The sequence below is a fragment of the Pleurodeles waltl genome, chromosome 12 (assembly GCF_031143425.1).
Source record: "Pleurodeles waltl isolate 20211129_DDA chromosome 12, aPleWal1.hap1.20221129, whole genome shotgun sequence".
NCBI classification, from domain to species: Eukaryota; Metazoa; Chordata; class Amphibia; order Caudata; family Salamandridae; genus Pleurodeles; species Pleurodeles waltl.
In genome coordinates, this window is record NC_090451.1 from 33686408 (window position 1) to 33709893 (window position 23486).

At 46.4% G+C, this 23486-nt stretch overlaps 1 protein-coding gene across 2 annotated transcripts in view; it reads right to left on the reverse strand.

Moving 5' to 3' along the window:
- The window catches only part of JAK3 (Janus kinase 3), a 202644-nt gene that overhangs the window by 59640 nt on the left and 119518 nt on the right, over positions 1-23486 (reverse strand). For both annotated transcript variants that reach the window (XM_069216952.1, XM_069216953.1), the window contains exons 16-19: positions 21931-22082; positions 7126-7276; positions 5701-5840; positions 1906-2095 (exon numbers count right to left, since the gene is read on the reverse strand). In XM_069216952.1, coding sequence (XP_069073053.1) covers positions 1906-2095; positions 5701-5840; positions 7126-7276; positions 21931-22082 — 633 coding nt within the window. The remainder of the gene's footprint in view (positions 1-1905; positions 2096-5700; positions 5841-7125; positions 7277-21930; positions 22083-23486) is intronic.

Sequence of the window (23486 nt, forward strand, 5' to 3'; positions counted from 1 at the left end):
ATACATGCCTTTCACTAATGAAATCAAGCGAATTTTAAAAGACAACCAAAAAAACTGATGGGCAGGACATGGGAGTGGTTACAAGCCAGTAGAGAGATAACAGGGACAGAGCGCTTTGCACTCGAGCCTAAACATGGAGTACTGGCACGCCAAAAACACACCGAGACAGAGAGAACCTAGAAGACAGGAGGAGGATGGAAGAAAAGAGGCTTATTGGATGTAGGGAAAGCACGGAAGCAACATAATTAGAAATAACAGTGGAAGCAAATTGTATCAAGAAAAAAAGAATGGAATCCTGTTAGTAGGAAGAGGCCATGACTCCAGGGAGAAATGCCAAGTTATGTCATAGGCTCCAGGAATGAGCAACAAGAGAGGATTTTAGAGGGAACGCTCTGGTTTCATGGCAGTGGGAGACCATGATAACTAAAAGAATCAAGGAGTGAGCAGCGAGGGAGGAACAGACGTGTGTGGGATGAAAAGACAAGTCTCCAAGGAGCAGGCAATCGGGATAGATAAAAGAATACAAGCATGGGCAGCTATGAATGCAGAAAGAGCATAATCTGGGGAGAGAAGTCTCCAAGGAGCGGGTAACCAGGATAGGTAAAAGAATCCAGGCGTGAGCAGCGAGGAAGGGAGGAAGACCGGTGTACCGGTAAAAGGACATGTCTCCAAAGAGCAGGTACAAGAATCTCAGAGTGAGCAGCGTTGTACGGAGGAAGGAAGAGCAGAGTCTGTGGTGAAAGCACATGTATCCACAGAGCAAAGAGCAGGATCGAAGAATCCAGGTGTGGTTGTAAGGGAGGGGGTAAAAGCAGAGTGTGCAGTGGAAGGGAATGCGAGCAAAGGACAGAGGAGAGTCAGTCTGGGGTGAAAGGACATGTACCAAGGACCAGAAAGTGGGATATAAACATAATCCAGGAGTGTGCAGTGAGAGAGGGAGGAAGGGACAGCACAGGTTGGGGTGAAAGGTCATGTTTTCAAGGGGCAGAGAGACCAGGATGTAAGAAAGCCCCAGGTGGGGAGTGGACAGGGACAGCCGGAGGATTCTAGGAGGGGGCTGAAAGATGAAAGATACACTGAGGTACTGGGCCACTGGCTAGCGAGGGACTGAGGACTCATTGAAGTTAGCAGGGGCTGCTCATAGACGCACATCTCTGAAGCTGAGCATTGGTTTCAGGATCTCCTCAAAGCACTCCAGGTTCTTCACGCCATTCAGAGCAGAGGCTTTCTTGCACCATAATGTACACGCGGCTTCTCTCACTGAAGATATGTCTAGGAGCTATTTTGGACACAACCACGGATGCCAAGGAAGGGCCCTTCTGAGGGGCACCTTATTTATTAACTGACCTTACTACCTCTACCAACCTTCACAGCCACTCTGAGTCAGGCAGAGCTCCACTGGTGTTTCAAAGGCTAATCATTATTTCACTGTTAATTATAGGTGGCATGCTTCCCACAGAGGATTGGCCACATACGATCCACAACCGTGCAAGCTTCAAGTACCCCTCAGGGACCAGCAGCAGTGCAAGCTTCCCTCACTAACAGACCCACACACTGCCACTAGGTGCAGTATAGGCTGCAGCATTACCTATGCCTCTAGTCCTCTCACTCGCCCCTAAGGCACAACCTATAGCCTGCCGTTTGGCTTCCTATTCGGCCTCCCACCATCCATCCAGGCCTCTGAACTCCTCTCATCTGTTCCTCCGAATCACTACTCATCAGCCTCTTCACACCCCTACTGGCCTGTCACCTGCCCTTCTGGGTCCTTGCAAGTCTCTAACTTGCCCCTAGGGCTCCACAGCAGTCTAGCATCTGCCCCCTGTTCCCAATAACCCTCTCACCTGCCCCTGTGGATTGATGTGTGGCCACTCCTCTGCTCATCCATGTGCTTGCTTAACCACTCACCTGCCCCGTAGCAGACACCCTTATACTTGACAATAAAGTCGTTGCTTAGCGCCTTGAGGATCTCGCTCTCCCGCTGGAAGCTGCGTAGGTGCTCAGCTGTGTTGTGCTGCAGCTTTTTCACCGCCACCAAGTTCCCGGTGTTGTCCTCCAGTGGGTCGTACCGGCACAGCTCCACACTGCCGAAGTTACCCTGGAACCAAAAGAGAGTGCCATTGAACTCTGAGATCCCATCTCCAGGTCTGGACACGTTCAACAAGGGATGGAGCTTCGAAAACTCTGGTCCAATTCTTACATCAGACCTCTTTCAGGGAGGTTGACAGAGTTATCCTTAATCCATCATACCAACTGCAAGACGACCAACCCCCAGCAGAAGTCAACCCACACTGTGCACAGTCTTTTGGCTGGGATAAAGGGAGTTAACTGCAGGGATTAGCTTGCACCCAGCTCCTGCGCACAAACCCCTACGAGCAGCCAAACCCCACGCCACGTGGCCTTCAGCCATGCACAGCATTGGGTTGGCTGCAGGGCCTTCCAAAGGACTCCCTCTGGACCAGCCACCCCGATATGGTATTTAGACAGAATGTCTAAAACAGAAATATTGTGGGACAGAATGGAGTTAAAAATATAAAGGACAAAAATATTGTGAAGATAAGCTTCAATAGGTAAGTAAACTTTTTACTATGTATAACTCCACATATGTTCCCTGACCCTGACACTATATATATATCTTCAAGGTACGCAGATGTGGAGTTAAGAAGAGGAAATCTATATTTACCTATTTGCATTCACCTTCTCGATATTTTGGTCCTCGATATTTTTGACATGATCTATCCACATGATATTGGGGTTTCAGATATTCTGTAAGTGATCCCCAGACATACCTAACTTTTTCAAGAAGTTAACTTCTTCATGACCAACCAAACTCCTCTTTACAAGCTAATTTGACAAAAAAAGGCTGAATGGATTGCCATCAAATGAGAAAAAGCATGTTTTCTGAGTAAACTTCAAACTTTTTTGCCAACTTTGGTGTCATTCTGTTAAGCCATTTTTTCTGGATCAGAAAACAGTTTCCGATAGCAATTAATAAGGGAATTGCCTTTTTTGGACTCCCTTTTTCCTGGCCGGTCACTTAGGTGGCGGGGGGGGGGGTGGTGCTCTTTTGTTTTCTGGAAGCTTTGGAAGGAAGATCCCGCCACCTCCTCTCATTGGCTGATCTTATCAAAGGTCAGCCAATGAGAAGAGGACCTTCCTTACCTCGTCACAGAGTGGCTTGGGGTCAGTGAGAGTTGCTGACTTCACTCCACTCTGTGGCAAGTGTCAGAGCTGGACACTTTTCCCTGGGCATCAGGGCTAAAAAAAATCGAAAGCACCCATGTCCGAGTCTATCAGTAATGCTCCCCCTCATCATGAAATCTTCAGCCCAACATATTTCGGCTCCGGCAGCCAGGGGCCTGCACACTTAGTGCATGTACGGAGCCTGGCTGCCTGACCAGCTAATGAAGCTAATGACCTTTGCTCAGCCTCACAGACACTGTTCCAGCATCGGAAAAAGACTGAGAGGAGAGGCCTTGCCTCCCTTAATGATGGGCAGCAGCTGCCTTCTCCTGACAGTTCTGTGCAAAACCCTTCTTGAAGCAGCCAAGGGAGATAAGCTTTGTTTTAGCACCAATTAGTCAAACAGCACTAAAGTGATTAGCAAAACCAAAACACTCTTCCTATGGAAACTCTGAGCTAGCTACCTCCACGGTGTAATCAAATATGTTTAAATAGAATAGAATAGCTGCCTCCCACACATACATTGTCTCTCCTGATGTCACTCCAGGTGATGCTGCAAGAGGGTGAGAGGTCATGCCTTATGGTTCAACCCCCCCCCCCCCACTTTCAGCCACAAAATAGGTAACTCTAAGAGCTAATGAGGTGTGAGAGGTCATGCCTTATGGTTCAATCCCCCCCACCTTCAGCCACAAAATTGGTTACTCTGAGAGCTAATGAGGTTAGGATGGTTAGTCCTCCAAACTGCCCCAGTTCCAAAGAAGTTCTGATCCCAACCACCCCGTCTTTCTCCTGGGACCGGGGTACGATGAGGAACGATGCACCTTGATACAGGGTGAAGCCCTTTGATGTGAAATCCTCCCATGTAACATATGTTTTCTACCACTAAGAGGTGGACATGGTACCAGAATATAATGGTCTAAATTTTGACTGCCATAAATATAGGACCTGATTTAAAGTTTGGCAGACATACCCTGTCCACCAAACCATCAGTCTGCCACATCTACTTTGAATTGGTCAAATAGTCAGTTTTCTGATGTGATGCCCGCTTTGACTCAGTCCACCCACAGTATTCAGTGTGGATGGTCTGTTGTCTTTTTTTTTCTGTCCATTACTGTCAGGGAAAACCTGGCAGACATGAACAGAAAAATGTAAATATTGACCCCATACCCAGGGAAAAAGCTCCTTGTGTGTGGGTCTTTAGTTTTTTTTAATATCAAAAACATTCTTACACTTTGGGAGTTTGTTTTTGAAAAACAAAAAGTTTGATGAATCACGATACAACCATCGGGGGCTACCACCTAACGTGTGGTATCTTCAGGTGAACTGCCATGAAGGTGGTTCCTCTGAAGGTACAGAGATCACCCCTGGGACTTGGTTATCTCTAAACATGACGGTATTACGCCTGTCAAGATAGGTGCGTAATGTCCTCCGCCACCCTGACGGAAAGGTGTAAAACCGCCAAACCCTAATTGGCCCCATAGCGTACTAAAGGATGTTTAAAAAAAATATTGCCCATTTGGAGTTAGTAATACAATATCTACACCCAGTAGAGCAATATTCAAGTAATTATATTTAGGCTATAATATTTACATCAGATGAAAGGTTTATTAATAAAAGTCTATTAAACCATTCTGGAGGCAAAAGGCTGTGCTTTGTTGTTGCAAGTGGCCACGGGTGGTCCGGCTGCACGCCAGATATTCAAGACCACCACTACGTAAATGAGTTCTATTTAGAGTTAATATTCGAACAATTATGTTACCTAGATATCCTGAAAATCGAACATAAATCCAGTAGGCCAAGGAGAGGAGAACCCACATTAAGGCTGTGTTTCTTAGCTTCACACAACACAGCCTTTGTTTAATGCATGGACTGTATTCCTGATTGCACCCTGTCACCTAATTTTTATTGTTTCTGGCTTGACGTTTTTTTTTGCACCTAATCATTTTGCTACACAAACACTGCTTTTAACTAATATTTTACTGTCTTGACTAAAATTTGCCTAATTTGGTAAATTACTTTGCAGGGCAGAGCACAACCCTTTTTGCATCACTGAGCCTGAGAGAATAGTAGCACCGAGGCGTCTGTGGTTCTTTGGTGCACTGGGTAATCCTGGGCGGCCATCTTGGGCAGGGAAAGTCAGAACTAGGGAGTTCTGAGCTCACTTGAAACTGAGAGGAGTAAGCATGCAGCTAGTCAATTCCACTGCCTCAACGGGTTGATGCTTGTGGTGCAAATGTCTTTTTGAGACCTGAAGCCTGAACTTAAATTCAATTTGCTGAGTGTGAGGGTCCAGCCCTGCAGTGTTCCTGTAGCCTTGCCACACATAAGAGAAACACAGTATCCTATTCTACTGGTAAACATGGGGGCTGAGTACGGATGCTCTCAGAAATGTATAATTTACAAAAACTACAAACATGGAAGAGTGCGGCCACTGGTCCTTGCAGGCTCATGCCGCTGACACACATTGAAGCAGACATCAGGTGTATGCAGCCTGGGCACAGAGCTTTCAGGGCGCCTTACCTTTCCTAGCATGGATATGTACTTCAAATGGCGTTCCTCGAAGAGCGTGGGGTCTTCATAGCCCACGAGGCTCGCGTAGGGCCACAGACTGTCCTTTGCCTGTTGATCCCTTGGAGGCAGGTCTGCCAAGAGCTCATAATCTGAAACAAAATGAGAGGTCAGGGTGTAAAGGAAAGGTGAAGTTACTACTGAGTCCAACTGATACAGTACGGTAATGGGGTTACAGAGTGTGGTAGAGGCCCCCGGGACTCCCAGTACTGGAAAATATCAACCTCATACTGAACTTACACTGGGCACAATACAAGAGATTTAGATTTATACCTGGCCCTGGAAACAGGAAGTGTGTTATAGACCTTATGCAATCAATGCAATATGTGTTCCAGTGTGTGTGTTATGGAGCCCGACTCTGGATACAAGGGGTGTGATATGGTTTCTGGAACTGCAAACAATATGTGCTACAGACTCTAGACCTGTAAATAATGCGTGTAATATTGACAGAAGAGCTTTAAAAACTAGAAATATGGACTCTAGAATTGGATGCTATAGATGTATTATGGGCTCTAGGAATGGAAACTAAGGGCCTCATTATGAGGCTGGTGGTCTTGAGACCCCCAGCCTCGCGGTGGCGATCAGGACCGCTGCTGCTGTGGTGGTCCGACTGCCACATTAACCCTGGCGGTCAGACCGTCAGGGTACCGCTGTCTCCGCCAGGATCAGTGATCCCGACGGGCTGACGGTGGCAGAGGTCGGAATCACCCAGCCCTGCTGATTATGACTTGGTTCTCTGCGAGCCGTTTCATGGCGGTATCAACGCCATGAAGAGTATGGTGGAGACAGGTACAGGGGCCTCAGTGAGGCCCCTGCCCAGCACCCTGGCAATGTACATTGTCTGCTGTGCAGACAGTGTGCATTACGAGGGCGCTGGTGCACCCTGCGGCCGGCAGCATGGACGCCGGATCGCTTGCGAGCCACCACTTTCCCGCCGGGCTGACGGGCGGAAACCTTGCTCTCTGCCCGTCACCCAGTGGGTAAGTTGTAATGGGCCCAGCGGTGAGGTAGCCAGCATGGCGGTAACCTCCCCTTCGGAATTTCGGCAGGGGGGTATTCCCATCCGCCAAACTTGTAATGAGGCCCTAAATGTGTTTTATGGACTCTAGAACTGTAAACTACTGATGTACTATGGGTTCTGCAATCCAAAGAAATGGTGCTGTATGGACTATGGAACTGGAAACAAGCAGTGTCATTTGGACGGTGGCACTGGAATGAATAAGGGTAATATGGACTCCACAATGGGTACGCCAGATCCTGTCCAGTGCCCACACAACCGGCAGCATATGCTGATCACCCACCTTGAGCACCCTCATTAAGTGGCAAGAGTCACAGCGTGCAGTGACCCCTCCAGGCCGGACCCCCTTCAGCGCTCACCTGAAGTGATAAGACTGTTCAAGTCACGGATGATGGCCCGGAAGGATGGACGCAGCTCGGGGCGGTAGTTGGTACACTGCGTGATGAGAGTAGCCAGCTCGATCCACTTGGGAGCTGGCAATTGGAGCTGCTTCTGGAAAAACTGCAGCTTCTGTGGAAATGCAAAGAGGAGACAAGCATGGTGTAAGGGGTAAGGATTGCACCATCTGCCACAAGACCTGTCGCTAATGGAAAAGCAAAAAATAACTCAAAGACTAGGTTTAAGGGTTCAGGTGTCATTTATAAATGTCACCGGATCAGCTCAATCACAATATATATATATATATAATAATAATTATGAAGTAATACTATAGACGAAGGCCACGAAAAACAGGCATGGAATTCAACTAGTGCATTATCACCAGCCGTTGCAAGTGAGACCAGGAATCAGGGTGATACACCGGAAAGTGAGAACAGTGAGAGTGATGTATCAAATCAATCAGAAGTGGAAGGAGTAAAATCCCAAATTTTAGAGGAGTTCGACCTGATGGCATAAGGAAGAAGGAAGGCCCAACGAGGCAGAGGTGCTCAAGGTTTCAAAGGTCGTGGAAGAGGAGGCAGAGAAGGAAACAGAGGAAGTGGACCGCGACAAAGAGATATCGAAAGTTCATGGGGAATTTGCACAAGAGGTCAAACAACATTGACTGCATGAATAGAACAGTGGTTAATGTATCTAATATCACTCTGTCTAAGATACAGGAAGAAGTCTTATCTTTAGGACTTTCTTTTTGTCCAACTGCATCTTTTGATTTCACTTCTAGCAGAATTGATTTATTTCATTTCACTAGAAAACTTAAATTAAAATATTGGCATGCAACAAAGACTGGGGGGTAACGGATTTCAGGAGCAGCTGGAAGAAGTCCATCTATGCTCGGGTAAGAATATTTTAGCCTTTTTGTTTGAATCAGTACAAGTAATTAGATCAATATGGTATTTACAAGAATCCGGTATAGTAGAATGTTCTTTAGAAAGAAACAACAGTTTTGTAATACTTTGGGATGGCCGACTTTTTCTCACTAATGTTACAGGGAGTTTGAAAGTCCTTTGTTTATGTTTACCATGGGACAAGAAACTGCGAGCTGCTATTTAACAGAGTGGTGAAACGCGACTGCGGTAACCTGTGAACAAGGAGCTTTTTGCTCTGAAAAGCGTTAGGTTTTTGCAATGCTTATGTTGCGGTGGGGGAAGGGTCCCACAATACTTTTCCGCCATGCATTTTTCCATAGGGATTTTCAACAGGAATAGTAGCCGAACCACAAGACGGATTTACACCAAATTTGGAAGAAAGGTAGCTCTTGGTCCAGAAAGCAACCTTTTTGTTATTTGGTGTAAATCCATTCAGGAAGGCTCTGCAACCTCTCCGGATCTGGTGCTGAGATCTGATTGGCTGCCAACACTTCAACACTTCTGTCCAGTCCAAGAAAAAAAAAGTTAAAAAATAAATAAAAAAACAAGAAAAGGGGCCAGGGTAGGGACACCCTGATCCCTTAGCTCTGGTGCTAGAATTCCAGAGGGACACCCCAGAGCAAAAAAGCTTTTTTTTCTAAATTTCATGACGAGTTGCGGCAGATTCAGCGAAAAAAAAAAGGTGTGGGCTTTGAAATAGGAGGGGGGAGTACGCCTCCCCTCCTAGGGCTTAGATTAGCCCAGATAACCACCACCTGCCCAGGGCTTTTATGTCAAAAAAAGTGCGGGGGCTGCACCCCCCAATCCCTCCCAGGACCACCACCTCCCAGGGGCAAAATCTATATTTAAAATGGGGGAGGGATGTATGGCCTTCACAAAGCCCCGGGAACCACTACCTCCTCAGGGCTAACTATGAATTAATGCGGGGGAGCCCATGCACCCCCCCGGGGACCTGGAGCAATTTAACCAAAGTAAGAGGGACCGCACATACACTGTGCAGCCCCAGGGATAAATCAATAGCTGGAACCTCGTGGAACCCCCCCCTGTGGAAAGCTCCTCATAGAGCCTCGTGGGACCTGTAGCCTGGAGACCAGGGCTGGCTCCTGCTATGTACTGGGGTGCCCAAGCTGTTTGCTGTGCCTTGGCAGGAAGTTTGATAGTTCCCGCCAAGGCAGAGCAAACACTCCAGTTCCAGCAATTAAGAGCTGTCAAACGGCTCTCGCTTGCTGGAGGTGGAGGTTCCCTCCGTTTCTCTGCCCGTGGGCAGGAAAAAAGAGGAAACAATTGCTCTCACAGAGAAGTAGGTGGATCTTTAGCAGCTCTATTTCTGGAAAGGACAAATTGTCCTAACTGTTGGGCTTGGCAAAGGTAAAGCAAGTGTGTTTACTCTGCAATTCAATATTAAAAAAATGATCTGAAATCCTTTGTGGAGGAGAATGCATCTTTCATCTATTGGAGCACAATCAGACACTCTCACACCCAGACACCTCAAAGCCAGTCTCACACCCAGGCACACCTATTCTCACACCCAGAGAGACAGACCCTGGGGCTAACTCCAGATGAGCATGGCCGCAGGCCGGGTGTGGCGCAGGGTTGGGTGGTTATAGAGTGTTAGCAGCAGGGCCTGGCCACAGGCAGGCCTTGCAGCCAACCCCTGCCGTGCACATCTGAAGGCCATGCACAGCGATAGTTGGATTAACATATAGTAATGTCCATTACTATATGTTAATCCAACCACTACCGTGCAGGGCCTTCGGCCATGCGCTGCGAGGGTTGGGTGCAGGGCCTCGGCCTGCCGACAACCCCCTATATAACCACCCACTGAAAAATCCAAAGGTTACAGGGTCGTTATAGTTAGGAAATACAATTTTAAAAAACCTTGGTAATTCACTTAAAAAACCAAAGGTTACAGGGTCGTTATAGTTAAGTTCTGAATTTATTCACACGAAACCATACAAATTCAGCAGGTAGTTAGTTATTTCTAGTAACTACAGCTCGCGGCCTAAGGTAACTATAATTCACACCCTCACCATGCACTGCTAATTACCCCAGATATTAACGACAACTTTTATAATGTCAATAAAAATATCAATGAAACATTAGAAGAAAAAAATGTGCATGGCGGAGGCGCGAGGTGTAGTTTAGTACCTTAGGCAGCGAGTTATATTTACTTGAAATAACTAACTATAACAGGTGAATTTCTGTGGTTTTGCGCAAGTAAATTCAAAACCTAACTATAATGTCCCTGTAACCTTTGTTTTTTCTTAACTGAAAATATACATATAATTTTCACTTAAAAAAAAAACAATGGGTACAGGGACGTTACAGTTAGGCTCACAATTTAAACATACAAAACCTTAGTAATTCAGAGTTATCTCAAGTAACTATCACTTGTGCCTTAAGGTAACTATAACTCACGCTTCTGCCATGCACAGTTATCTCATCAATAATTATACTGCAAATAATACACTGATATTATCAATGATGTTATCAAAGTTGTCATGAGTGCTGTAATTTATGGGGTAATTAGCAGTGCATGGCGAGGATGCGAGTTATAGTTAAATAGGGATATAACTATAACTTAGGTAACTATAACTCGCACCACAGCCATGCACAGTTTTCTTAACAATATTATTACTGGAAATCTTGCAGTTATATTATCAATGATGTCATTGAAGATGTCATGACTGATGTAATATGTGGGGTAATTAGCAGTACATGTGAAAATGAGATCAGACCAGCAGTCAGCACTTCAAACAGGAAGTGGTGGCAGCCATCTTGGGACTCGGACTTGACCGAGACCCAAGGAAATCGCAAAAAACAACCCAAGGGGGTTGGGTAGGAATATTCTGACCCCGTAGGCCTGTTGGGGGTCTAAACGCTTTAAAAAAAAAAGTTTTAGACAGGTTCCAGAGAAAATTAATTTTATTATAGGGAAAGGGGGGCGTACATGGCCGCCCCCCCACAGGCAACTCACGGCCTTGGGACCCCATACTCCAGGGCCCGGCTGATTTTTGAAAGGAAAGGGGGGCTGCACTTCCCCCCCCCCCTCCCAGGCCAATCTTGGCCTTGAGGGGCCCACCCTCGAGACCTAGATGTTTTGGAAAACAGTTAGGGGGGCCCTGTGGCACCCTCCTGGGCCAATTTCAGCCCTGGGGACATATTCCCCTGGGTCCTAGCCTTATCAAAAAAGGGGGAGGCGGGCCATGGGGCCCACCTTCCTGGGCCACGTTTGGCCCCCGGGGATCCCAACCCCGAGGCCTATAAATGCATTAAATAGTGAGGGGTGCTGCACAAACCCCCCCAACGGGGGCCATTAATGGGCCTGGAGACCCCGTCCCCAAAGGTCGGCTCCCGCTATGTCCCTGGGTGCTGATATTGGCCCATGGGTTGCGGGGAGGGCATTGCGTGCCCCCCACTCCACATTTATAAAGGTGGAGGGCCCCAGGGATGGGGTCCCCAGGCCAAATTGGGCTAGGGAGCGGGGCTGCATTCCACCCTTCACAATATGGCCGGGCCCCGGGAGATGAGGTCCCAGGGGTCGAAATTGGGCCAGGGAGGGGGGCTGCCTGTTTTCTCCACACTTACAATATGCCAGGTCCCTGGAGATGGGGTTCTCTGCTCAAATCGACCCGGGGGAGGAGGGATGCATGCCCCCTCCTCCATAAATTCAGTGGTGGTCCCCGGGGCCAAACACAGCCTGGGGGGGCCACATATGCCCCTCCCCTAAAGAAATGCACCATGCCCCGGGGAATGGGGGCCGGGGCCAGATTCAGCCCAGGGAGAGGGACACATGCCCCCCCCCCCGCTCTGCAAATGCGCAGGCCCTAGGTGATGTGGTCACTGGGGCCAGAATCAGCCACGGGAGGGGGGCCGTGTGCTCCCCCTCCTGGGTTGACTACCTTTGGGGCAACCCCTCCCACTGCGCACAGCCGAAAGCATTAACGTATGGTACTTAAACAATACTTTATGTTAAAACAATCCTAGAATCCAGACTTTTTTGTTACCAAATGGACAAAGCAAGAAAATTGATACATTTATTACACGCAATAGTGACTTTTGCATTTATGTCCTTACCGGCCCATGTGGTTTAATATATGTGGGCAGTACAATTTTTCCTGTAAAGAAGCGAATACTTGAACATTTGAGGGCAATAAAGAACTGTGATCAGAATTATCCAGTAGCAAGGCATTGAAAAGACATGCACTCGCAAAAACCTAATATGCTCTCATGTTTTTGCATCGAAAGGGTGCTGTGTCCTGCTAGAGGCGGTGACAGGGAAAGAAGGCTACACATAATGGAATCAGAATATATTGTCCGTCTTCACAGTAAGACCCCGATGGGATGCAATATGGATGAGAAACTTTTTGTACATGTGGGCTGGAGTTTAAGCCCACGTGATTTTCCCAAAATGAATGTTACATTTGCTGGCTTTTAAAAGTCATGATAAGTAGTGTGTTATAAGGACATATGTTCTCCTTAGAGCAGTGGTCTCCAAACTTCTTAATGCTGCGCCCCCCAGTTGAAAAATAAACATCTATGGGCCCCCCTCAGAATTTTTCACAAATATTTTATAAGGATGGCAATGTTTAAATATGTCCAGACCTATTTAAACATTGCAGTTAGGTGCTGTTATTTTTTTAAAAATGCAATAACATGCTTTTGTTTAAATCAAAGGCCTGTTATCGGTAGAATGCTTCTTTTGGCCAGAGTTTGGCGCCCCCCCTGGGAGCACTTGAGGCCCCCCTAGGGGGGCCCGCCCCACAGTTTGAAGACCTCTGCCTTAGAGGGACAAATTGTTGATTTATCCCTTGATAATGGGCTCTGAAATGTTTATGATTTGAAGCTTTATATTATGGCCACTTAGCCAGAGATGTAGAATGTAAATTTAAGAAATCAAAATTAAAATGGAAGTTGAATTCTGAAAAATGAAGAGAGGCTATAATTAGCATATTATAAAATCGAATTATTGTAAAAAAGGAATGGGTAGAAATTATTGAAATATGAGAATGATATTATGTGATCAGTAGGCAATATTAGAGACTTAATATCACATTTTTGTTGAAGATTTGTTATTTTTGGCTAAATCACATGTACACTGATCACACATTTTTGGTTTCTTGTAAATCCGCCCCCCTCCTTTTTTCTCTTCTCTCTTTTTTTCTCCTTTTTTCTTTTCTTTTCACTCTTTTTTCTGTCTTCTCTTTTTTGGTATCAAGTGATATGATCGAATTGAGGGATGTTTTAAAGTATTTTTAACGTGTTTATTAGTGGGTGGATTACATCTCTTTAAAGAGAGTGGAGCACTGTGGAGTTTGTGGGCTGTGAAGAAGATCATTTGATCGAAACGCGTAGGCATTAAATTAAATTTTCATCTAAGAACTTTGGAATGCAGTCTTTTTTATGCTTGCACACTTCATAATGTGTCGAAATAAATAAACTTCAATACTCTGTAAACATTGGGGAATGTGTCCAGCTTACATACTGTTATTAATAATTAATGTGGCAGTCAGGACTATTCCCCTATTTGTGTTATTCTCATTATTTGTGATATGTTTTACTTTTCTTGGTTTTAATAATTTTCAATTTACTTACCGGTGTTTCTTTCCAAGCTCTATTTTCACCTATAATTTGTATTGGAAATTATGGAACATGCCAAATTCAATCTTTTCAGTGGAGTATGAATCTAGTGAACAGTTTGTTTAAAAACAGAGGCATTTAAAAATACATGTCTAGGCCTCTTCAGAATGAAGCACTTTGCAAGAGGTTGAGTTTGGGGATGGTAAAAAGGTTGAACCACAAAATTGGAAGCGGAAGATATGCTTGCATTTGTTCGTCACTACTCAGTTGTAATAACTTATTACAATTGAGTGTCTTTTTACAAGTGCGTGCTGTATGCCTTCTGACAGGGTGATTATCCATTCTCACCACATATTATATAACACAGAGTGGAATGCATTGTTGTGCTATGTTAGGGGAAATAAAGTCTGCAAATCACAAATGTGTACAACTATGCAGAAGAGTAAACAAGGCATTAGCATATTAGACAAACAGCACAATGTAACTAAAACAAAAAATACACACAGTAACCAAGAGGACCATGACAGCAGCGTCCTCTACTGGACAAACTCTTAGACCACTCTAAACATTATTACAATGGACTAGGGGTATTGCAGAGTAAGGCAGGGCTGCCTCAGAGAAGAGCCTTTAAGACGTCCCATTAAGGCTCCTCCAAGTAGCATCTCTAGTCTTCCTCCTACATTTGGGGGTTTTCTCACACACAGAAACATTTTAAGGATTTTGGGGGCCTTGGGCCAAAAGTACTTCGGGGCCCCCTGTTTGGAACAGCTTTCAATTTATGGTCCAATTTCACTCTTTTGTGCCAAGTTACTGACAGTGCACAGGCACACTGGTCCTAATTCTAAATGTGTTTGCAACTATTATTCAGGGATAGTGACCTCTGTTTTCAATATTGTAACACAGCACTGGTTCACTTATATTACTGCAGATAATCGCTGTGACACCCTCCCATTTCTCATATGTGAGGTCCTCCTTTGATCTAAAAATCAAGATTCTCTCCAGAACAGAGCTGGCTCTATCAGGGGTCCCTGAAAGGCTGGGGGCTCGCGCCAGAGCCCATTTTGCCCATGCCTTGACGTCTCTGCACACAGAGACGTTTAGAGAACTCAGCCAGCCAAGAGCTGTGCAGGAACATTCACTTGAGAAGCACCTGAGTGCTGAGGGAACAAACCATCCGGGCAGCCCAGAGCGCCAAGATGACCTTCTAGTGTAAATCAAGCACTGTACATACACTAACACTATAAAATAAGGCACTAAGAGAGCTAGGTCACTGTAGATGAGGCAATTTAAAGCATGCGGCATGTCTTAGTTTAACATTGCAATTTTGCTAGGAAACATATTTTGACAGAAGCTATTTCTCAAACTTGAGTGTTGGCAGATTTGGGAGGAATTCCAAATAAACCCAGACATTATCTTACAAGTGGTTTTATCATGACCGATAACAGAAAGTAACCATATAGGATTATCCCTTCTAGCTGAGAAGGCCTAATATAGGAAATGTCAGCTATTTGTGTGTTTCATTGATCTCAAGTCGGCCTTGACCCTGTTCCCCAAGAACGATTGTGACAAAAGCTGGAAGACTCGGGTCTTTCCAGCGGCCTGTTGAGAGCAATCATTGAAGTGCATTCAGGAGCCTGGGCGCAAGTCAAAAATCAGTGAGGGCGGTCAAGTTATGAACAAAGTTAAAACAGCAAATGGCCTCAAACAACGATGTGTCCTAGCTCCAATGCTATTCAATTTATCTCTAGCGGACTTAGTTGTTGCCCGTTCCACTGGAAAATAGCCATTCGCCCTCTCCGGCCTCTGAAGCAATAGCTTGTTTACAGTATGTGGATGATATTGTATTACAGAGTCAAACTCCAATCGGCTTGCAGTGCATCATTAATGACCCAACCAGTCATATGAACAAGCAAGGTTTTGAACTAAACTTGAATAAAACCAAGGTGGTTCAACTGGTTGATTCGAAATAGAAGTCATATGCATGGTTTGTTAAGGGGAAACAGGGGGAGGTGGCCCCTTCATATAAGTTTCTGGGCTTTATAGTGGATCAGTGTAGGAAAGTGCCCTTTTTGGCATGGTTCCCCCCCCCCCCCCACATTTTGCCTGATATCGATGCTGATTTGACTTAGAGAGTGCCTGGGATTCTACTAACCAGCCCCCACCGCCAGTGGTATTTCCCAAACCTCTATCATTGTTCTCACAATTGGCACAGCCCTGGCACACAGTTAAGTCCCATGTAAAAGGTATCCATGGTTCCAAGGGCACTGTGGCCAGGAAAGGTCCCCAAGGGCTGCAGCATGTAATATGCTCACCAATCACATGCCCCCTCACCAAGCACATGCACACTGCCTGGCAGCTTGTGTGTGCTGGTAGGGGAAAAAAAGGCAAAGTCGACATGGCATCCCCCTCAGGGTACCATGCACACAAAACACTGCCTGTGGCATAGGTAAGTCACCCGTCTAGCAGGCCTTACAGCCCTAAGGCAGGGTGCACTATACCACAGGTGAGGGCATATGTGCATGAGCAATAGCCCCCTACAGTGTCTAAATCCATTCTTAGACATTGTAAGTGCAGTGTGGCCATACTGAGTATATGGGCTGGGAGTTTGTCTTTACGAACTCCACATCCACAGCTCCATAATGGCTACGCTGAATACTGAGAAGTCTGATATCAAACATCTCAGCACAATAAACCCACGCTGATGCCAGTGTTGGATTTATTGAAAAATGCATCCAGAGGGCATCTTAGAGATGCCCCTGTATGTTAGCCAAACTGCTAGTGCAGGACTGAGCAGTCTGTATCAGCCTGCCACTTCCAGGTGAGTTTCTGACTAGATGAGGGGAGTGCCTTTGTGCTCTCTGTGGCCAGAAACAAAGCCTGTCCTGGCTGGAGGTGCTTCTGACCTCCCCCTGCAGGAACTGTAACACCTAGTGGTGAGCATCAAAGGCTCAGGCCTCTTGTTACAGTGCCCCAGGGCATCCCAGCTAGTGAAGACCCCCCCCCCCCCCAGATGAAGCCCCACTTTTGGTGCCAAGTCTGGCGGGAAAATTAGGGAAGACAAGAAGGAGTGATATCCTAAGCTGGGACCACCCCTAAGGTGTCCAGCACTTAGGTGACCCCTCTCCTTGCAAAATTCTCCATCTTGGTCTGGAGGACATGGACCAATAGGGTTAAGAGGGAGCACAGGAAGGGTGTAGCCACCCTCAGGGACAGTAGCCATTGGCTACTGCCCTCTGACCCTAGTAAAGCAACTAAATTTAGGATTTAGGGGCTCCCCTGAACGCTAGCTTGTCAGATTCCTGGCGACCTCACAAGAAGAAAGAAGAAGGACTGCTAAGCTGACCCCCAGCAGAGAAGACTGAAGACAACAACTGACGTGGTCCCAGCCCTACCGGCCTGTCTCCAGCTTCTAAAGCCCTTCTAAAAGAAGGTGACACATCCTGCAGGATCAGCAACCTCTGAAAAGCCTCCAGAGGACTGCCCGCACCCCAGAGGACCAAGAACTCACAAGGACAGAGGCCAGGTCCAAGAAGAAACTCCATCAAAGGACTCCAGAACTGCACCGGATCTGCGAGTACTGTCCACTCTGCACCTGACGCCCACGGCCCGTTTCTAGGTGGCCCACCTGACTAGAGCTGGTCCCCAGGCAATTCTGAACAAGTGCTCACCTTGGGTTGACCCCTCCTGTTCAAGATGATGACGCCTGCAACCTGAATCCAGAGGACCCCCCTGACTGTGACAAAACCGGATGAAGATTCCCAATGCCAAAAGGTACCTCTGCACCCACAGGCCCCTGGCCTTGGGGAATCCGATATTTCAGTACAGCAACATCCAGCAGGCGGCCCTCCTCCTTGTCCAGCCCTTGGTTTCCCGGAACCAACCCCCTGGACTTCACCTGCAGCATCTTTGTGACCCCCCCCATAGGAAGGCATTGGCAGCCCGATACTGTGTTTGCACCCTGCACCCGGCCGTTCCTCCACCGCTGAGGTTGTGTTTTTGGTGCTGACCTGTTGCCCCTCCCCGGTACTGCTCTAAACCCCTTAGGTCTGCCCTCCAAAGACACAGGTACTTACCTGCAAGCAAGCCTGATTCCGAGTGCCCCCAGACTCCATAGGAGCCAATGTTAAATTGACCTTAACTTTGACCTCTGCACCCGGCTGGCCCGTGTTGCTGGTGGTGGGTGTTTAGGGTTAACTTGAACCCCAACCTGTGGACATCCTAACCCCTGGAGACTGGAACTGTAAGGCTTGTACTTACCTTGAAACTGTGCTAACTTTTCTTCCCCCCTCAAACTGTCTTTGAAAATTGCAGTGTCAACTTTTAAAACAGATAATTGCTATTTATTTGAAAACCGTATAACTTGCCAAATTGAAACAAAGTAGTATTGATACATATTTTGGATACTTACTTGCAAATATACTTACCTGCAACTTGAATCTTGTGGTACTAGAAATAAAGGAATAAAATATATTTGTGCTATATAAAAACCATTCGCCTGGAGGTAGTCATTGAGTGTGTGCTTCATTTATTGCCTGTGTGAGTACAACACATGCTTTGCACTACCCTCTGATAAGCCTAATTGCTTGACCACACTACCACAAAAGAGAGCATTAGTATTATCTACTTTAGCCTCTAGGGAACCCCCTGGACTATTTACACACTATGGCCCTCATTACAACATTGGCGGTCACTACCGCCTACCACCACAGCGGCGGCAGCCAACATACCGCCGCCGTGACTACCAGCCGTCTGCACGTATCATGACCGCCGACGGTATACCGCCAGAATGCTGGCTGAACACCGCCGACGGTCATGGCGGCGGACGGCGGTAAGGCGGCGCTGCTGACAGCAGCACCGCCATGCCAGAAAACACCGCCGACCGTATCATGACCAATGATACGGCCTGGTGGTGCTTTGCTGGCGGACGCTGCGGACCGTCTCCAGCCGGAGGACCCCCTACAAGCAGGTAAGTCGGGTTCTCCGACAGGAGAGGGGGGTGGGGGAGTTGTGTGTATGTGGGGGGTGTGTGTGTATGTTTTGGAATGCATGCATGAGGGTGTGAGTCACGTTGAACGCGTGAGTGAATGAGTGATTGTGAGTGTTGTGAATGCCTGTGTGTGACGAGGTATGTTGGTGTGTGGATATCTATGTGAGCATGCATGGGTGGTGGGTATGAGTGTGTGTATAAGGGTGCGCATGCGGGTTTATATATGTGCGGGGGACAGGAGAGGGAGGGGGAAGGTGGAGGAGGACTCGAGGAGGGGGAGACCCGTATCAGTGCCAGGGAAGGGATTCCCTGGCACTGATAGTGCCTACTGCCATGGTTTTCGTGGCGGTAAATTTGGCACAAAAACCATGGCGGTAGGCCAGGTCATAATCCCGAGGATGGGATTGGGACGGCCACTGGGCTGGAGACCGAAGTCTCCTGCCCAGCGGCCATTACCACCCTCGCGGTCGGTGTATTAAAGTGGCGGTCTTTGATGGCAGTTACCACCAGGGACAAAATCCCATTTTTTTTACCGCCGCCTGTTGGCGGTATTAACGCCGCTTTAACATCGGCCGCCAGGGTTGTAATGAGGGCCTCTATCTCATTTTGATAAGTAAATACTGAGTCAGGTTCCTACAATCAGCAAGTGACCTTCAAACCTGATGTTGTCGCCTCTCAGGCGAAAGCACAGTCGCTTACGTATGGATTTAAACTACTAAAACAGAAACGGAGTGTCCATCATTCAGCCATTTGCTCTCGGTTATGTTGGCTCGCCTAATACCAACAGTTACCTCTGGGGCAGAAATCAAGCAGGGAAAGGAAATAGCCTCCTTTAACCAAATTCAAACAAAGGTCTACAAATCAGTGTTTCAGATCCCAAAATCAACTTTGCCAGCGCAGATATGCTTAGAATTTGGGTTGAAAAACCATGCATTCTGTGTTAGAGACTTTGTGCCGTTGATGGTGGCTCTATCAGTAATCTATGCTGGGGGGGAAATCGAAGAGCAACAGCCTAGTAACTTAAAAGGTTCATGGGGTCACCATTTAAATCAGGAATTAAGGAACTAGGCCTGCATGATGCATGGGCCATGAGCTTGGGGAAATCGGCATTCAACCTCATAGTAAATGCTTCAACCCGGTCTTTGTCTTTTCTAACAGATAAAAATGCGCTTGCACAAAGACGGCACGCCTGGACAGTAATATCTATATATAAAAGTTTGCGAGCCCAGGAATACCTGTCAATACATTTCTCTAAAGTTCTGAAGCACCAGTACACGCAATTTTGCTTCGGTGTGATGGAGAGTAAAAATGTTGTTCCTTCCTGGAAAGTTCAGCCGCAAACTCAAATTTGTCGTCTTTGTGGGTACAAACGAGAGTCACTAGAACATGTTTTCTGTGTATGTTCGGAGCCAGCAGCACAAAAGAAAAGGACTTGAAACAAAAGGACATTGAACACTCGCTCATGTAGAGAAGCAGTAATCACATGGGTAAGAAGCGCCTGAATTCCTCTGGCTTGCAGGGCGTAAAGTTTTTTATGTCGCTTTTTAAAGAAATGTCTAAAGGTTGGTGCAAGCTGGGAGCTCCTATAGGGTGCAATCACGCTAGTGGGTAGTCATCAACAGATACCCTAAAAAGTGGTCTGTGGTGATTTTTTAAGAAAATTGATTGTTTGAACGGTCTCTACTACCCCCTTGAAGTAGAGATAGCTAGAGCCCCTTGTTTAAATTAACCTCTCAGACAACACCCCCCAGTTTAGTACTTGGATTGCTCTTCAAACAATGCTTAAAGTTTTACGTTGCACCACACTTTAAACGCGCTAAGTGGTTCAGCCCAGTCGTGAGGACCAGCCTTTAGTGGGAGGGGTTCAGCAGGCGCGTGGCACAGCTCACCGAGGCACCCCTTGGTATGAAGCAAGCACTGGTGTCTTATAAGCTGAAGCAGAAGGTCTCGCTCACAGGTCTCAGTGCACGTTTATACTTTAATCTTATGGATGGGTTTTAGTTCAATATTTCTAGGGATTGAATTGTTCCTATATTGACCACTTTTATGTTGAACAATGAAAATGATTTTCTGCGCGTTTACATTGTCTGGATGTATGTGAACTGATTTTATAGTTGGCATTGGTTTTAATTAATTATGCCAATACACTTGTCTTTGATATATAGTATTAGGATAAGAAACCAAATCATCTCCTACAGTTGAGAGACGGACACGGGATTTGATTCAGTGATCTACCTCGGAAGAGTTTCTGAATCAGGATGGAAAAAAGGGCTACCAAGCAAACTGAACCAACTCAAAAGCTCTTGGGCCCCATTAATGAAAAAACTCCAAACGTGCAGGTGGAGATTGACATCTTCTGTCCTTTTTGTATTTGCAAACATTCACAGGAGTACTGCTGGAAATGTATGCCTAATGTATGCTTTCAGACGTACTACTGGGGATGTGAAGTGATGTGTCTCACTGGCTCTCACACCCCCTCTGCGGTAATCTACGTAGCGTAGGACTACATGGGGTTGGAGCATGCTGTGCAAACGTACCCTTTTTTTTCCCCACATGAGGACAAGATTTTTCAGATGGAGATGAACCCTTCCGATCTAGCCCACCAAACCAACGAGTGATAGGGTCCCTTCCTCGAAGGGGAGTAAATCCATCTCTTCGGTGATGTAAAATCTCTGACCATTTCCAGGGTGGGAAAGGGTGAAGGATGAGTTTGTGAATGCCGACAAATATACAAGTTCGTGAACCGTCAAAAAGATATAATAAGGCAGACCATCCTTTGTTCTGCCGACTCCCACCCTTTGCATGGATCCCTCTGCACTGATGGCAGAGGAACCCACAGCAAGAGACCCAGCTAGACCTCTCAGGAACCCAGTTGTGAACTCCTGCCGGGTGGAAAGGAAGCCTTTTCTGGCCGTAAACCTAGGTTTATTGGCAAAAAATGTGTTTGTGACTCGGGCCCTGACCTACTAGGAAGGACAAACTGGGTATGATTCAGTTCACTACAATTATATCATTCTGGGAGAAGTATTAAGTAAGTTACATCTAACTGTAATAATAAACATATAACTACAACTACTATTGCTACCACTAATAATTGCAAACTGTTAAAGGATGGAAGTGACATTGAAACATTGCAGTGCCGAGCAGAAGACCTGAACCAGTCACTATGGCCCGAGGCGCTTCATTGGCGTCAATGCTCTTGATATTCTAATGTTCTAATAACACCATGAGTATTTCCTGCTAATAGTTGTTAGCTCTCCCATGCCTGGTCTTTTGTAAATGGCATATATTACCGCCAGGGGGTCCAGGGCACTTAGGGGGGTGCCGCCGCCGCTGAAGATGGCCCACACCGTGATACCAAAGCTCCACTTGTCGGATTCCAGCGCCACCTTCCCGGGGTCCTCGAGGCACTCCGGAGCCACCCAAGGAATGCGTTCCACAAGCACTGGAAGGAAAGCATGAGAGAGTGAGTCCAGGGGCTCGTGTGCACAGGACTAGCACGAGAAATGACAATATACTGCACAAAGGTGTGGAGGGGACATCGCTGATTCCCATCTATCAGTTGTCACTAAAATACTGGGGCTGTTTTCCAAATGACACCAGCATCAATTTTGCCTGAAAGTCTGAACTTCTGTGATGGGCTTTTATGGAGCTACCTTCACCAGACAGGTGGTGGATCACTCACTTTAGATCCGGCAGCTGAACTGCCTCTGATTCGAGTGGAGTTTCCTCCTCAAGTTGCTCCAATCCATAGATTTTTGGACCATATGCCAAATTACATCTTACTTTTTTGGTCTCTCCCTTTCCCTATCAATGGGTTCTTTTTGAGTCCATGTCTTGCAATCTTCCACCCTCTTGTGGTCATTTGTGGTAGCACTGTAAGGCATTTGCCAGCTGTGACTTTTAGGTTGCCCTATCCCTGGGTGGATGCTGGAGCCAGTGGTGTGTATATGATAGAGGAGTTGTTACTTTCGCGGAGGAATCTCCTTTCCTCTCCACCTATTAGGCTTTTTAGGGTAAAGAGGCTAAGCTATGATCTTTCAGAAGACGTCATTGTCGCAAGGAAAAACTGTGTGGGCTGGGAATATTAAACCCAAATATCGACAGGAAAGTATACCAATGCCACAATATCGAGGGACAAGATATCCAAAGGTAAGTTTCTATACATTTTGTATACCTAACTTCTCATATACCTAAATCCTTACCTCCCTCTGTGCACTTAAGTTTCGATACTTGTCCCTCAATATTGTGGCAACAATATTCTGTCCCGCCTATGTTTGGGATTTGATATTCCCTACTACAATTGGAAAAGGGGGAAGCAATGAATTTAAGTACTTCTCAGGAAGTGGTGCAAAGTTGGCAACTGATTCAGCTTGTGAAAATGCAAAGCAAAACTTCAACCTCCTGAGAGATAAAAGGCAAGACCATTTTTCAAATAAAAACATACTTCTCTTATGAATTCTTGTTTTAGTAGTATACATTTAGTCCTGCGCAATTTACTTTTCTGGAAGTTTAAACAAAACTTTCACAAGATTCCTATAAGCAGAGTTTACCTTTATTGCAATTCGATAGTAAAAATGTAATGGCTTTAGTAATCACTTCTCAAATGTGCTACTCCGGCTGCAGTGATTCGAGAACTCGAAGTTTTGAAGACATCGGCTAGACTCAGAGAAGTCTACAACGAGAGGTTTGCACACATGTAGCTTTACTCATTTCAGAAACTCATAAATGTTTTCTAGGTTATGTCTGAAGCCCGTGCCCGTCACAGCTTTCAATGAGTAACCCTCAAGTGTTGGCGAGTTCCCTCTCTTCTCTGTGTTAGCGCCCCTTCTTGGCTGGGAGTAGATCA